At 24.4% G+C, this 17514-nt stretch overlaps 2 protein-coding genes across 2 annotated transcripts; both read left to right on the top strand.

The window, feature by feature from the left end:
• Positions 1–927: 927 nt before the first annotated feature.
• On the top strand, positions 928–3620 carry LOC145849807 (uncharacterized). The gene is made up of 6 exons (XM_082954868.1): positions 928–1113; positions 1363–1479; positions 1939–2069; positions 2246–2381; positions 2647–2736; positions 3031–3620. Exons 1-6 carry the CDS (start codon positions 954–956, stop codon positions 3609–3611), a joined length of 1215 nt encoding a protein of 404 aa, XP_082810994.1. The 5' UTR covers positions 928–953; the 3' UTR covers positions 3612–3620.
• Positions 3621–4797: 1177 nt separating this feature from the next.
• LOC145849806 (uncharacterized) lies at positions 4798–8925 on the top strand. Its single transcript, XM_082954867.1, has 6 exons — positions 4798–4978; positions 5246–5362; positions 6598–6728; positions 6920–7046; positions 7501–7602; positions 7899–8925. Exons 1-6 carry the CDS (start codon positions 4798–4800, stop codon positions 8477–8479), a joined length of 1239 nt encoding a protein of 412 aa, XP_082810993.1. The 3' UTR covers positions 8480–8925.
• Positions 8926–17514: the final 8589 nt, after the last annotated feature.

The raw sequence follows: 17514 nt of genomic DNA, 5'->3' as shown, positions 1-17514 counted from the left end.
TAAATATTTATATTAATACAACTGTTTTTAGCAGCTATAGTGATTTAATTTATTTTACCTTTGAGTATTATTAGCTTAACAAAATTTAAAGTAGAACCGTTCTTTAAGTTTTAGTTTATAGATAAAATTAAATTTAAATTTTATTAGATAAAATTCATTGAAATGAACGAAATATTTTAAAAATTTACCTCACATGTATGTGGATACAGAAACAATATATCGAGGATAGAAACGTTGATAAGTATAAATAGTTATTTTAAACAGGTACATATTCTAATTAAGTTTGATAGTTTTAAAAGCTATCTTTTAATTTTTGAAAACTACTAAATGTTTCGTATTGGTAAAAAAGCTAATATCATCATTTCAGTGAATTGTTTGGTTTACATAAGTATATCTACATAGCTATTTACTATTGATATTATATGCACGGACTTTTAAAAGTTTGGTAACTGGTAGCATTACATGTTGTCAACAATTAGCAATTGAAAACTTTTATATTATTTTATTCTTGTTGGTTTGTAAAGTGTAACAAAATACTTGTTTATAGAGTTAATAAAAAGTACAACTATTCAAATTCATTTCTAACATTTGCTAGCCATACGTAAATATCGATCTATATACATATTGATTTCGTGGTTATAGTTTCAAGTTCATATTCAAGCTTTAACCTAAAACCTTAACTTTACTCTATATATCATCTTAAAAACAAAACTATTTTTTCAAACTAAACTTGTAAGTAATTTTTTTTATTAATTTTTAAATGGTTATTACTTTTTATTAAAAAACTCATATATTTTTACTCTTTTACTACTTTATATAAAGTATACATCGTTTATTTTTCACGTGCTTTTTTTTGTTTTACTAATTGATTTTTTATACTTTACACATGTAGTTACATACCCAAAAGATACTAGCTTAAAACAGAATTTCAATTGTAAAACTTGAATAAAAATATGAAATCAAGATGTATACTTGTAGCTGTGTTACTCAGTTGCATAAGTAGAGAAACAGAATGCAAACAAATTTTTACCTGCACCAGAGATACTGTAGGAAATATTACTGAAATAAAACAAGGAACAAAATGCGTTTTCTCTTGGTTTCATGATTTTGCTAGTTAGTATTTTAAAAGAATTTAAAAAATACCAAGCTTTTTTACAAAACTTAAGTAGAAAGTTATTTATTTAAAAAAGTTTTTTTAGAAGTAATATAAAGTTAATGTTTAACTGCTTTTTACAACTAATTTAGCGAAACTACTTAGCAAAAGATTGAAGCTGCTAACTTTAATAAAATGCTAGCAGCTGTAATCAAATATAGTTATAATGTTTTTATTTCAAATTTGAATAAAACTAATATTTTTTAAAGGCATGCAAAAAACTATTGACGGCTGGTTTAGTAAAAGAATTTCACCTCAATCAGAATATCCAAATATAACAGCTTGTAGAGGAGAAGATGGTATTAAGGTAAAGGTTGACCTTGGTGGTAAGTAGTTGTTTTTTGCTCGTTGTAACTTAGGAAATTATATAAAAAGCTAAAAAACAGACATTTTAGGTCTAAATAATCGTTTTAGTCTTTTTATTAAAAACAAAACAATATACTTAGTTTTACTTAAACTTGGTTTCAGTGTGTTTTACTTTAAATATTCTACATTGTAAAGAATTATTATAAAAATCTACTACTCTACAAAATAGCATGTAGAAGTTCTTAATTGTTGAGTCTTAAACAAAATTAAATTTACAATTTTTTACATTACATTTTTAAGCTTTCTAAACAAATAAGAGTATAGAGCTATGGCGATAATAATTTTTATGAACAGTAAAAAGTAAATCTGAGGATATATTCAATACATATACTTAACATAAATTTTGTTGTACTTAAGTTTTGAACTAAATTAGAACTTAGGACACAATTCTCAAAATTAAAATGATAAAAAATTTTTAGCACAATCAAACGAAGTGCAGAAACATTCAGAAGGATTTCAAATCGGATTTAATTTACCAAGTGAGGGAAATAGTTTTCGTTTTCATCGGTACTTCATTATCTTTCCACGAAGTTACAAAAAGTCAGAAGAGGTGCGTTTTTTGTCATTTTAAAGTTTTTTGAATACTAAATGCTTAAAAACTTATTCCTTGTTAATTAAAATTAATTAAAAAATTTTTATATCTTATCAAAGCATTTGTGCCAGTCTAATTAAGTTTACGCAACTAAATAAACTGTATCTTTAAAAAAAACTCAACAATATATATAGGCTGTATTTGAAATGAGCGGCTTGAATGGCTTTCACTGGAAAAAGTGGTCGAGTTTGCATTATAGACCAATAAAATGGGATAGATTTGTTCCAAGGCATGAAATACCAATTCACAATTGTACTAAATTACCAATAGGTATAGAATGTATTTATTTAAAAGATGATATATAATAGTGTTTTGTTTTTATATTTCAAGTTAGTTATTGTAAATACGTTAAGTTAACCTTTTTAGTCAGGTTTAGAAACTTTTGAAGTGAAAAGTAGGTATTTATATATTTATATATATATTAAGTTTTAAAGTTCAAATTTTAAAATTCTATTGAACACGGAAAGTTTTACTTAATATAAAACAGGCATACTATTCTAATATATTAGAAGGTAAAAAAAACATTTTTAAACAGAAGGCCCGTTGAATACTAGTGGTAGTACCTATAAAAAGATTACGGTCGTTGTCATTATTTTGACCATGTTTCTTGTAATTGCTATTTTTGGTTAGTGTTAAAAAATTGTTTTATACTTTTAAAAGACTTTAAGTTAAAAAAAAGATTGTTTTAAAAACTAGTTTGGTTCTTAAAATTAAGTGTTGGTATTATTTTTTGTTTTAAAAGGTATAAAAAGAGCAGTATCATATCAAAACACATATAGTATGCACAAATGCTTTTACTGATGTTTTATAATTTGTACTGTCAAAAACAAGAGCAGTTACACCTAAGTAGAAAGTTAAGTTTTATTTTTAATACTTTAAGTTTGCTTTTAAACTGTATAGTTAATTAAACTTTTTAAAGGTTTTTTTGTGTATACCCGTCGGAGAAAGTCCAACAAGTTAGCTAATATTTCAATTCTTGTGTCATCTGGAGACCTTACGTCCAGCATTGGAAGAACTAGTAACCAGTTTGCATCTCATCTAAAGTCTTCAGGTCAGTTTTCAAAAGTTTTTTTCAACGGCTGGCTTTCAAGAAATGACATAGAAAAGAACTTGGAAAAACTTCATGATGCATTGTCTATAAGTACTTACGTCATCGTTTTTGCATCACATTTCGCTAAAACGAGTTACGAAAAATTTATTAGTCAAGGCGAAAATGCTCTTTGGAAAGATGAATTTGTAGTTGGAGTCAGTAAAGTTCTCAAAACTTACAAAAGTTTGCTGCTAAATGACCAGTTGGTATTGGGAAATAGAAAAGTTTTTGTTCTTTATTCTTCATTCCAATCGGCTTCGGATAGCGATGTATTGCATGAGGATTTTGTATCAAAATCTAATGGTTGTTATGATGTATCTAAAAAAGAAGAAGAAGAAAAATTTTATTGTGAATTTTTGTCATTACATGGAAAAACATTTAGTTTTTATCCTGAAACAGTTCAGGTGTAAAGCCGGTAAAATTTTAATTTTAAAGCATTTTCCTTAAATAAGACTTCACATAGTTAAAGTTTGCGGTGCTTGCTTTATACTTAAGTCTAAAAAAATTATCTTAAAGGTTTTATACACTTAAAACATACATAAAAAAAAAAGTTACCGGTTTTCATGAAATCATACTTAAAAAAACTTGTCTTAATACTAAATGCTTTATAAGAACGAGCTGTAAGAACAAAGTGTTCAAAGTAACTCTACTTTTGTGTATTGCTTTATTACGACATTTTTCATCATCAAAAGTAAAAATCATAAGTTCTGTAAAGTTAACTTTCAAACAATTTTTTTTGCCATCTACTGTTGGCCAATGTACATCTGATTTATTTTAAAATTATGAGCTCATAGAAAGCTTTAAAGAATAATTTTAAATAGACTTTTTTTATTAAAGTGTTATTAGAGTTTGAAGTCTGGTACTATATTTCGTTTCGTCGTATTCATATTGTTTTTGTTTAGGAAAAATTAGGTATAGAGTTTAAACTAAATTTAAAAAGCTTAAGTTTTAAATCAAACAAAACCTTTTTTTTTTTGTTTTTTAGACGTTGAAGCTAATAAGTAAACAAATCTAGTTTGGAAGTAGAACTATTAATATTAAAATAAAACTTTTCCCTATCACTTGTAACTTTTTATTTTTATATTTCAGAATTATAGTTAAAATATAAAGAACTCTAATGATTTATAGGGAATATTTGTATTTAAAAAATTTTTGCTTCACTTGTAACTTGACTTTAGTGATAATACTACTAGTTTTAATTTAAAAAGCCTAAAATACATTTTTGTAGTTTAAAGTTTGATTAGTAGCATTTCGATTTTTGAAATCATTTTTGGTAAACTAAACAACGCTTATTTACAAAAAAGTGCTTTTCCTTAAAACGTAAAGTTTTTAGTTAGTATCGTCGTTTAAATGTCAAGCAATCACACTTAATAGAGAATTTTATTTTATTCTTGTTATGAAAACTGCATCAAAGTTTGTATGCTTATAAAACTCTTAAAGTTGGTTAAAAAAATTCTAGTGTTTTACTCTTATTTTGTTTTAACATAATTATTAGATTTATCTTTTACAAATTTTATATAATGTTACTGGTTACGCTTAAAAAAGTAAACAAATAGTTACGCCAGGAAATATCTAATTTTAAAACTTGAATATTAGATGTTAAGTTTAACATTAAACATGAAATCAAGATGTATACTTGTAGCTGTGTTACTCAGTTGCATAAGTAGAAAAACAGAATGCAAACAAATTTTTACCTGTACCAGAGATACTGTAGGAAATATTACTGAAATAAAACAAGGAACAAAATGTGTTTTCTCTTGGGCTCAAGACTTTACTAGTTAGTATTTTAAATGTTTTGAAAAAAAATGTTATTTAATTCTAAATTTCAGAACCTAAAAAAGACAATCATAATTAAAAATAAAGCGTTTGTAAAAAGTAAAGGTTTTCTATTGCTTTAAGTACTATGAATTTAGTATTAAATAATTTATACAATTGTTTTAGTAAAAAGACTAAGCTAAAATTAGTAATTTTCTTGTTTTAATTTTATAAAGTATAGTTACTGTAGTTCAACTTTTGTGTTGTTTAAAACTAATATTTTTTAAAGGTATGTCAAATACTGTTGACAATTGGTTTATAGAAGAAATTTCACCTCAATTGCAATATCCAAAAATAACAGGCTGTAGAGGAAAAAACGGTATTAACCTAAAAATTGATCTTACTGGTAAATTGTTTTCTGCTAATTGTAGTTTTTGAAACTAATTAAAAACTAACAGACCGGTATAAAATAGTTTTAATTTATATAATAAAATAAATACAAATAAATTTAGTTTACTAACTGTGTTTTTTCAGCTTTAAAATTCTTCTATACATAGAGTCGTTGAAAAACATATTTTTGAATTTTATCGCTATAGAAACAGAAACATTTGATAATAGACCAAACTTAAAACTCTATTTTAAGAAATTAAACAATAGTTTTATTAGAAAAGTAGCTTATTTTATTAGATCAAAACTTTTGGTTTCAATTTGGTCTCATAAAACAAAGTCCTATAAGTTTTGTTTATAACTCAAAAATATAGTAAGTAATACAGTTATTTTGATAACCTATTTACTCGGTTACATGACAATTCAAATTCGGACAACTCAAATTCCAACAATTCAAATTGTTAGAAAAATATTAAAAAGGCTATATCTCAATAAGTATTATAAATTTGAAAAAAATAAAAATACATGTGTAGATCTTATTAAGATCTACAAGGCATTTTTTTTTCTTTTTAGAAAAATCTTAAACATTTTTCAAGATATCTTAAAATTACTAAAAGTAACTATGTTTTTTACTTTATTTAAGCCATAACTCAAAAAATATTTAAGGTTTAGCAAAAAGAAAAAAATGGCTTGTAGATATTAATATCACCTACATATGTATTTTTTATACTTGACAAATGTACATTACTTTTTTTATTTGTGGCCCTTTCAAATTTTTTTAAAGAATTTGAATTGTCGGAATTTGAATTGTCCGAATTTGAATAGTCGTGCACCCTATTTACTCAGTTCTTAATTAATAAGTTTGTTAAGTGTTAAGCAAAGCAAATTTACAAGTTTATTGTATAAAAGGTTATGTTTACTGTAGTTTAAATGCTATTAAAATATATTAATTTACATAAAACAATTAAGAATTCAAGTTTATAGGCAAACTGTTAATTTGTTTATAAATTGTAATTAACTTTATTTAACATTTCCTTATAAAAGTAAAAATTTAGTAACTGATTATATATTTAATAACTAAGATAAAGTTTTATGCAAAAAAATATGTTTGAAACGCTATATGAAACTGTTTATACTTAAAAAAAAAGTTTTTAAATAAACAAAAGTTTTAAAAGGTATAAATCTAAAACAAATTATGCTATACCAAACTAGGATTGAGGATACTTAAAATTTACTTAAAACAATTAATTTAAGCACAATCACCCGAAGTTCAGAAAAATTCAGAAGGATTTCAAGTTGGATTTGAAATACCGTACGAAAGACGTGTATATCATATATACCGATACATTATTATCTTTCCACGAAGTTACAACAAGTCAGAAGAGGTATTTTTGTTACTTTTAAAGTTTTTCTAACGTCAATGCTGTATAACTATTCTAATGAGTTTTCATTTATTACTTTCTAGTTTGAAAATGTAAGTTATAGTTTAACACTGTTAAACTTTGAATTAAATGCAAACAACTTGATATTAATAAAAATCAAACCTTATGCATTAAACTTAAAATCGCATATACAGGCTATATTTATAATGAACAATTTGAAAGACATACACTGGGAAACATATAAAAGTTTGCAATTTAAACCAATAAAATGGGATTATGCTCCTGATTCTTTTTATCAAGACCTTCACAATTGTACTAAAGGTATGTTATGTACTAAAGGTAAATTGTATATTTGGTATGTTATCAAAGTATGATGCATAATTAATTTATAAACAATACGGTAATAACTGTTAATGCAAAAATAGTAAAGCTTATTAGTAAGTTTTAAAGATTTTAGAAATCACAAACATCCTTATACACATTTAAAATTTACCTTTAAAAAGTGCGTTATATACTAAAAACTTTAGTTATAATAAAATATATATAAGTTATAAAAATATTAGCTATAAATTGTTAATGAACAACTAATGTTGTTCTGAACTTTAGGATATAAAATGTTTTGTATTAATATATTATTATTATCTTGTTTAATTCCACTTGCCTATACTCAAATGTTATCAAAGTTGTTTTTAAGTTTTAAGTTTACCTTTTTGTTGAAAATTTCTTAAGTATGTTAGCATTAATTCATAGTATTAGTAAGACAACTTAATTAAAGAGCCAGAAATAGAAAGTTCATCAGTTGCTAGTGGAAGTAGCTATCAGAAGACTACGGTTGTCGTCATTGTTTTGACCTTGCTGCTTGTAATTGCTATGATCGGTTAGTAAATAAGATACATACTTTTTTTTGAGTGGTAATGGTAAAAATAATATGTTTAGCTTTAACATCTGTATCTTTCCTAAGTTCATATGATTTTTATAAAGTAGAGATTTTTGTAAACAGCTATGAAAAATAACATACCAACTAAAAATAGATATAGTTAGCTTAAATATTATTGTTACTACTTAAAAGTTTATCACTTCTTAAAAAATTTAGTTACACACAAATTTATTTACATCTTCAAAACTTTAATTTTGCTTTCAAACTTAAAGAAACAGTTAAATGTCTTTTTATAGGTTTTTTTGTGTATACCCGTCAGAGAAAGTCTAATAAGTTAGCTAATATTTCAATTCTTGTGTCATCTGGAGACCTTACGTCAAACAGTGGAAGAGCTAGTAACAAGTTTGCATCTCATCTAAAGTCTTCAGGTCAGTTTTCAAAAGTTTTTTTCAACGGCTGGCTTTCAAGAAATGACATGGAAAAGAACTTGGAAAAACTTCATGATGCATTGTCTATAAGTACTTACGTCATCATTATTGCGTCACAGTTTGCTAAAACGAGTTACGAGAAATTTATCAGTCAAGGCGAAAATGCTCTCTGGAAAGATGAATTTGTAGTTGGAGTTAGCAAAGTTCTCAAAACTTACAAAAGTTTGCTGCTAAATGACCAGTTGGTATTGGGAAATAGAAAAGTTTTTGTTCTTTATTCTTCATTTCAATCGGCTTCGGATAGCGATGTATTGCATGAAGATTTTGTTCATAAGTCTAATGGCTGTTTCGATGTATCTAAAAAAGAGGAAGAGGAAAAATTTTATTGTGAATTTTCAGAACTACATGGAAAAAAATTTAGTTTTTATCCTGAAACAATTCAGGTGTAAATCCGGTGAAGTTTTCATTTCAACATAAAATAAGTAATAATTTTTAAGACCGTTTTTCTTAATATTTGAGTTTTTAGGTACTCGTATACTTTTTACATAACAGAGATTGATTTCACATATTTAATAATTTTTAAATAACTAATAATTTTTATGTGGATTAGATTAAGCATATTTATGTTCAATCTTTTTAAACACTTTAGTTACTATCTATACATGGGTCTCATTTAAATTAAAAAATAGATATGATACGAATTCGTCTTAAAACCTAATGATTTTATTAAAAAATGAACTTTTTATGTAAACAAGTTTTAACTGTATTCATAACAACACTTGTGTAAATAAAAGCTATTTAACTTATGCTTTTAAAATGAGTTACTGATATTTATCAATGTTTTTCTTTAAAAATCATTTAAAAATTAAAAGCTTTACAAAAGCTAGCAGTAAAAATAAAATGTTTATTATAACTCTTTTTTTGTGTATTGTTTTAATGCGTAATCATTCTGTTTTTCTTTAACTATTGCTTTTTTCAAACATTAAAAGTAAACATTTAAGAATAAAGTTTTCTTTATAAATTATTAAGTTCTAAAGTACACTTGACTTATAAAGAAACTATAAACAATAGCTTTTATTAACAATATCCTCTAATTGACTGTTAATTATTAACATTTACAAAGTTTTACAACAACTTGGTACTAAATTTTTATTTTATTTTTCAAATATAAAATAGGTATGTTTTTACGCTATTGTACTGTGTAATTTTCATAGAAAAAGAAATCAATATAGTACTTTTTAATTATGTAGTGCTTAATAAAGTTAGTCCTTGACAAGAAGTTATACTGTATCTAAGTAATGTACAACTCTATAAATGAAAGGTTATATTTTGTACAAAAGGTCCTAAGAAAAACTATTTTAAGCGCTTTTTTGTCGTTCAAAAACTATAAATTTACTTTCAATTTTGTACGGTTCATGCAAATCTTAAATATATGTTAAACATATACTTTTTATCCGTATATATATATTTCAAATGTTTTAGATGTGGTATAAACTATAGAAATATTTTTATGATTTTTTTTCAGAGTTATCAGTAAAATTCTATTAAAAACTTTTTAATTTTTTATAAGTATCTATAATTAGAAGTATAGCTACTAATTCTAACTTAATAAAATTTTTGAGATTTTTAAAGATGTTATTTTTTAGATATAAAAAACGGAGTTTAAAAATTCAAGTAAAAAAAGTAATTTCTTTGTTTATATCTCGGAATTGAACTATTGACATTTTATTAGCACTCCTAAGTTTAAGCGCTGAAAAATTCTAGTTATAAATTTGAAGAAACTATTTTAAATCAAGTTTCACTACTAATAAAATTGACATTATTGTTCACACAACAAAATATAAAACTACTTTAGAATTGTATTTATTAAAGTTTTTTGCTAAGTAAATTCTTTTTAACTTTAATATTTGTGTTAAAATTTGATTTATTACTACTATTTTACGAACGTAAGAGAAAGATTGTATTATGAAAAAAAAGATTTCAATAAAAGTAGTATAAGAACTTTAACTACACAAGTTTGAAACTGTTATTTTGTTTAAATAACTAGAAAAACAGTTTTAATGTACTTTAACTCTAGGTATTGTTATCGAATGTTTTAAATTAATCAAGTTTTGTATCCAGTTAACATAAAGTTAAATAGTTTACTGGAATACATATACCTTATATTTTATTTTGATATCTTTTTTTAACTTATATGTAAAAAAAGTTTAAAGCTTTTATATTTACTATTGATGTTTAATGTATAAAGAGATAATTATGATAATTTGCTTCAAAATATGTTCAGAAATTATGTCAAAAGTATTAACATTGAACAAAAAACCATTTTTTGTCCGCAATCACATTGTTCTTCTTACTACAATTCGCTGCCCTTAAAATATGAAAAGCCCTATTGGAGTCAATACTCAAAGCGTAAGATATAGCTACAATAAGAGTTGTATGCTCTTTAGGTTGAACTTTTTATATTTTATTGATAGAAACTATTACAAATACTTGCATATAATTTTTTTAATGATTTACCGATGAGCATTTGAAATTTAACGCTTTACTACATTATGACTAATAATATTCATTTGTTCCTTTATCCAATAGGTTGTTCAATAGTTAATACTAAAAGTTTGCAAAAAGGTTTACTGATGTTTATAAAACTGTATAGCAAGAGTTAAATTTAAAATTAAAGCGTATACTGTTGAACTATTGTAAATTAATAAAGCTTCTAATAAAACTTTGAAATATTTTTTTATTGTCCCTTGATAGTTTAGTATTATTGAAACTCTATTTTGGTACAACAAAAGCAAATGAATTGTTTTTTGTTTCAGAAAGTAAAATATTTTGAATACATGGTTTGTTATTTCCATTTTTGGCATAACAATGTAAAGCTTTCGACTTACAATAAATACAGACTATTGTAGTAGTCTTAGCTACTTTTTATATTGTTTGTTTAGGAAATAATACAAATAGTTAATTGCAAATTAATTTTCATAATTTCTAACTATTTTTCTAACTACAGCAAATTGTAGTGCATATATATTTAGTAAACTAACATTTATTAATGTTTACTACTTTAGGCAAGACATTTATATACATACCTGTTTTAACTGCCTATATTATAAAAAAGTGATAGGCAAGCTAAAGCCGGTATAATGCGTGAATGTCATGCAAAAGTTTTTTATAAACTTATAAAATACCCGGCCCACAATAAAAAATAAGTGTTTAATAACCCAACTTTCGGTAGCTTTGTTGGAAACAAATTGAAATAAAAAGGAATTTTGTTTTAAAAAAGTGTCGACAAAAATTTTCTGTGATATTTAAGTTGAAGCAGGTTATAAGATAATTGCTGATAACTAACTTTCTCTGTATGTAAAAACAAATTAAACTTAAAGTAGACCACTAAAATTGTATTAGCTACAATTTACAAACAAGTTTTAATTAAATTAAAGTAGACAAGGTTGGTACTTTTAGGAGTATTTTACTATAATTAAGGTGTACAACTCGTAATTAGTTAATTTAGTTTTGTAAAAAACTTCTACAAAATACTTAGTAGAAAAACATCAGCCTGTGAAGCTCTACTGAACCTTGTATTATTGTACAGTTTATTTAATTCAGGGCATCTAAAAGTGTGCAATATCGCTTCTTTAGGGTGTAAATCAGTCAGGCGGCGAAAAATTAAATGGGTTAATTAAGTAGTAATTATGTAGTAGTAATTAAGTAAGTTATAATTAGTTGGTAAAGTAAATTGCCTGTAAGTTTTTTTTTACTTTACTAAAAGTATGTGGTCAAAAACTTGATAAAAATGTGGAAACGCAATGCTTAAAATTTAAAACTCTGTAGAACTTAATTATAAAATTACTAGTTGTATATATAGTATTAGTCATTGATAGTGTAAATATTGAATTTTAAACTGGCGGGCTTGCATTCTTTATTAATATCACGTTTTTCGCAAACCTTAACTTTACCATTTCATCTTATTTTAAATGCTGAAGTACACTATTGTATGCAAATAGTTTTTTATATGCAAACTTAAATAAAAGACAAGTTTAAACACATTTGACTGCTCATAAAAAGCAAATTTATGTCTCTCGTTGAATCTATGACTAAAGATAATATTTAGTTGTTGAATTTCTTTTAATTAGGTATATTCTAAAAGCAACCTATCTAAACACAAAAATTATAGTAATTAAGATTAAAAAATCTTTTAGCGCAGACACTTAAAAGTTACAGTAAAAAGCTTAAAAAAATGACTGTTTGACTTAAATTTTATAAACCTAGAAATTTACATTACAAGTAGTTATTAAAAATCTAACCATTTAACAATGATAATTTAAAAACAACATCCAGATTATATCAATTCATGTGTTGTATTTGAATATAGATAGCCATAATATTCAAAACGAGTTTACTATATTCAAACAAAGCTCGCGTCATGATATTTTCGTTTGTATAATACTTCAAAAACTTCATATTTTATACAATCAAAAAGAGTTATAAATGCTTTTTTTCAGCTGATGGAGTAGTAAGTAACACATATATAGTTATTACCTGATCATTTTTCGAAAGAATTAATATATATATAACATATATTTTTTTTGTTATAGTAATATACAGTTTTAGAAAGTATATACGTGATTGATATGTTGATTAATATTTGCTTAATAAAATAAAAGTCTAAATTATCAAACGTTTTTTGATTTTTATAAGGTTAGCGTTAGCTTGTTGACATGTAGTTTTAAAGCATTTACGACCAATTTTTTATAGCGTTAAAGTAAAGTGATTGCTTCCGTGCTCGTCAATAATAAAGTCATTCAGGCAAAATTTTAACTTTCAGAACTTAAAGTTATGATTATAATAATTTCATTAGTCAGCGGTTAAGTTGCTTTTTTTACAATTCGGCAAAATGTTTAACAAATTTTGTGTAAAAAAGTGTAAATACAGACAACGCCATGTTAGGTAAAAATTACGAGCTTAAATATGTAAAGTTGCTAACTTGTAATAAAATGCAAAATACTTGTTGTAATAAATAATTAGCTGAATATGACCAAACTTACATATTAAATCTAATGTAAAATAAAAATAATTTGAAAAAAAACTTTCATTAATCTGTTTAAACAGAAACCGAAAATACGTTTGAAACAGCTTGTTGTAAAATTTGAGAAATTTCATAACAGTATGTAGAATCTGAAACAAATACATTTTTTTTTTAAGAACTAGTTGATATCATTATAACTTTTCCGATACAACTTATAACTTTTCGATTAAAAGCAAACTTGATGTTATTTTAAAACTTACAAGTACTAAACTTAGTTTTAATTAAAGTAGTATAAGTGTTGAAAACGCTTTGTGTTTTATAAAAAAAAAACATGCAGTACAATAATTTGCAATATATGTTAACATCACCAAAAAATAATAAATTAATTTATATTTTAAAAATTAAATAATTATGTAATTGAAAAAATGCTCAAACACTACAGAAGAAACAATTTAGTGCAAAGTTTAGTTTTTACAAAAGTTAACTTAACAAAAGTTTAACATTAGTGGTGTTCCGAGCTAATTAACATTACATAAGTAGTACTAATAAACTATTTTCACTTTAATGTATTACATTGTATTGTGTATTCCAAACCTTTAACCTACTTTTTCTTGCGGTAGTATACATATTAACATGTATAGTAGATTTACATGTAGTATTAAAAAGTATAACATACTTGACCAGATAAGTTGTGTTGTGCTTTGGAACAACGAAAAATTTACATACAAGAATTTAAAAACTGCGTTTGAATATAAGTTTAATATTTTAGATTAAGAAAAGGTAACATAAAAACGAAAGCAATTTAAACGTTAACATTCAGACTATTGGTAAAAAAAGTATAAGTTTTAGATTATTTTTCTAGTTTTTGTTTTGTAAATTTGAGAACTTAATAACAAGTTATAACTCAAAATACAGTCCTCAACTACCTTAAAAAAGTTTTCAGCTTTTATTAAAAGTTATTACCCCGTTTCATCGTTAAATTTGTAATTAAAACAGTAATTATGTAAGTTAAACAATATACGACTACTTAAAAATTTGAGAATTTTAAAGGAGTTTTTTTAATCAACGTACAATTTAAACTAAGTAAACTTTTATACAGACAATTTTACAAAACCCAAACTGCGCGGCTAGTTGTAATATATGCTAAATACATTACACAAGCTTGGTTTTTGCTGTTATTTTTGTATGTACTGTTGATAGAAGTAACCGGGTGGTAATTTTGACAACGCAACATAAATATGGGAGATCAACAAAGAAACTGAATGCATTTATTTTAGTAGTTATAATGCTTAGGGTGTTTTTTTTTTGTAGTTTTTTTAGACTTTAAATTTAAATAAGAATACAACTTTTTATAAGTCAAGACCTCTCTATAAAATTCATCTCAGCACTATGTTTATATTAAAAAACTAAAAACCATATACTAACAAATATATAGTTGAAATACTAACAAACAACTGAGTATTTTTCAGTGCTTAATGTTTGTATTAAAACATTGTACTTTGTTGATAATATATAAACTCAAGGTAAAAAAAACTTACAACAATATTATGCTTAATGTATACAAGGCAAATAAATATATCGCAATATTTTAAAACTCAATTTAAAAAAAAATCAATGTTTTGTTCTTAAACAACGAAAAAAAAAGTTATTTATGCTGGAAATATATGTAATATAAAAATTATTCAGGTCAGAATAATATTATTTACCAAAAAAAAAAGTTAATGTTACTTCTGCTTTATAAAATAATTTATTAAAGATAACGTTATTAATTGAAAAAAAATAAATTTTAACTGTTTTAAAAATCAGCAACAATAAATAGCTTTTAAATACAAACAAATGAAATTAACTTTTTTAATAAAATGTTTTAATATTTTATGTGTCCAACTATTAAATACAAATGTTATACTTTAACAAAGAATTGAAATTCAGTTACTATAATTAAGAAAAAAAAAATCAACCCTTATGCGTTTTAGTTTAAAAAAATTGATCGTGATTAAGTTTATGATAACATTAACTGATGCATTTGAAACTATCATTCTAAATGTTATATATTTTCAAAAACATTTTAATTGGTAGAAGCGACAGATGTAATAAATAAACTAATGGATCATAGGAAGAATAATGCAAAGTACCCTGTGAAACTTCATAATGCCTCTGTTTATAACACAATGTCTAATACAACTATTGCTGAGTTATACTTTAATGGTAAGTTTTTTAAAAAGTAAATGTTTTGCAAAGTTTTCTAAAGGTTACACAAATTTACGTCGTTTTAGAATAAATTTTGTTGCTGTTTATGTAATATTAATCTTTAAAAAACTATCATATCAAACTGTAAGTTTAGAGTTAGTACTACTTGTTAAAAATCCAATAGAATAAAGTGTCCTAAAAATGTTTTTGTAACTATATAAAGAACTATATTTAACTTATTAATTTTCCTAAACAATTTATATACCTATAAAGCAAAAAGAAAACTTTGAGTGTAGCTCATTATTTTTAGAGTATCGTTTTGGTTATAACTATTATTTTGGTCGTAAATTAAACAGTTTATAAGCTTAAATTTAAAGTATTTTTGAAAACTTTTCAGAAAAAACAACAACCTTATAAATCTTTTTGATAACATAAAGTTAGTACTATAGATATAATTAAAAAGTTTTTATAATAAATTTTAATTTGTTTATAAAAGTAAGTAGTTGTCCTGTCCTGGGCATGACGTTAAACTGTTCTGGTGTATGACTCGATAACGAAAAGGTTTTTTGTACACCAGGTCCTTTGACCAAACCTTTTGAGCGTATTTTTTGTCGTCCAATAAACAACAATAAACAAGTTAGTTTGTAAATACATACAATAAAAAAAATCTTTTAAAGATTTAATAAATAAAAGACAAAAAACTAAAATACAACTAGTTATTTTTTTGTAAAAACTGCTATAGTTTGACTATTAAACAGATTTAGAGACATAAAATATAAACTTTGTAATACAACAGGCTGTAAGATTGAAAATAGTGTAAACTTTGATAAATTGTAAAACCAAACATTATGAATACTTAATTTTTTATTGGTAAAATTTGTAGAGCAGGGTTTCTTAAAATGAAAGAAATCTCTCCTTTTTTTGGCGATTTTAGTAAGTCGGGGGCAAATTATGGGGGGTTGGTTTTGAAGTTTTGGGTAGTAAGAATTTTAATTTATTTTTTGCTTGTTGTGTAGTATTTGAACGTTAACTAGTAAGCCGGAAAAAGGTATGTTGGTTATTAACTATCAAATACTTGATATTGAATGATGACAATGAAAAATAAAAGTCTGAGGGATAATTGGCACGAGAATTGAAACTTTCACTAGATATTCTGTGGTTTGTAATGAAGAGTAAAAAAAGACCACATTGAAACTAAAACTACACCTGCAGCACGCAAAAGTTTTTACTTTTTTAAATTTACCACCAAATGACTGCCATTACCTGAACAAAGGTGGGCGTGTCTATTTAAAAAATAAACTAAGAGAGGGTGATTATAAAAATGAGTTTGGGGAACTCTTCTTTAATGAGATTACAAATATTATACCGCTGCATCAAGTTAAGTTATGCAAGCATCATCCAAACATTAAGTTACCAATCATTTTGAAAGTCTAAGTTTGACAAAAAACACACTTACAAGTATTAAGTTTTAACTTTGATGGTAGTATTTATTTTAGAATTATGAAATAATAAAAACATAAAACTCGTAAACATACTAAGGACACATTTTACACTGTTGTTACAAAAACTTGTACCTAGTTGTAAATTTGATACTAGCTATTTTATTAAATAAAATAATCAAGAATAAAATTCTAGACCAGAGTTTTTTAAAACAAAATAAATAAATTGGGTTAATATTTAATTTGTTCATGTAAATTAGGAATAACAATTTGACTTGAAATATATTTCTCTTTTTCTGCAAAATTACAACAAATCTCATATGGTTTTAATAATTTAGTTAAGATAATTTTCAAAACTTTAAATATTTTTAATACATTTCGCTTTTAAGGTTTAATTTTTATTTTGTATAATGCATTATTTTGCTTTACAAATTAATACCAATGGTAATTACTATAAGCTTGATTTTGAAAGTGTAGTATATAATAATTAACGAAAACAAGGCTGATTATCAACAAAATATACATCAAACACTTTTGCTGGCTCTTTTGATTTATATTATGTTTTTTTTAATGTCTGTACATTTTAATTAAAAAAGAAAATAAAAAGGTTTATAACTGTTGGTTTTAGTATTATTTATTTGAACTATTGATAATAGTTTATTAAAGGTTTCTGATCTTTTTTCAAACACTTAGTTTTGTAAAGTTATCATTTAATGTAGTATTTCCTTTTAACTATTTTAAAATGACTGTAATGAAAATATTATAATTATTATTGAATATAAATAGTCTTTAATTCATTTTAAAAAAATGTGTTTAAATGAAATATTTCAAACAG

This window comes from Thalia democratica, chromosome 2, assembly GCF_965202585.1.
Source record: "Thalia democratica chromosome 2, ktThaDemo2.hap1.1, whole genome shotgun sequence".
NCBI classification, from domain to species: domain Eukaryota; kingdom Metazoa; phylum Chordata; class Thaliacea; order Salpida; family Salpidae; genus Thalia; species Thalia democratica.
The sequence above is the reverse complement of the archived record's forward strand: the minus strand, read 5'-3'. Positions and strand labels throughout refer to the sequence as shown.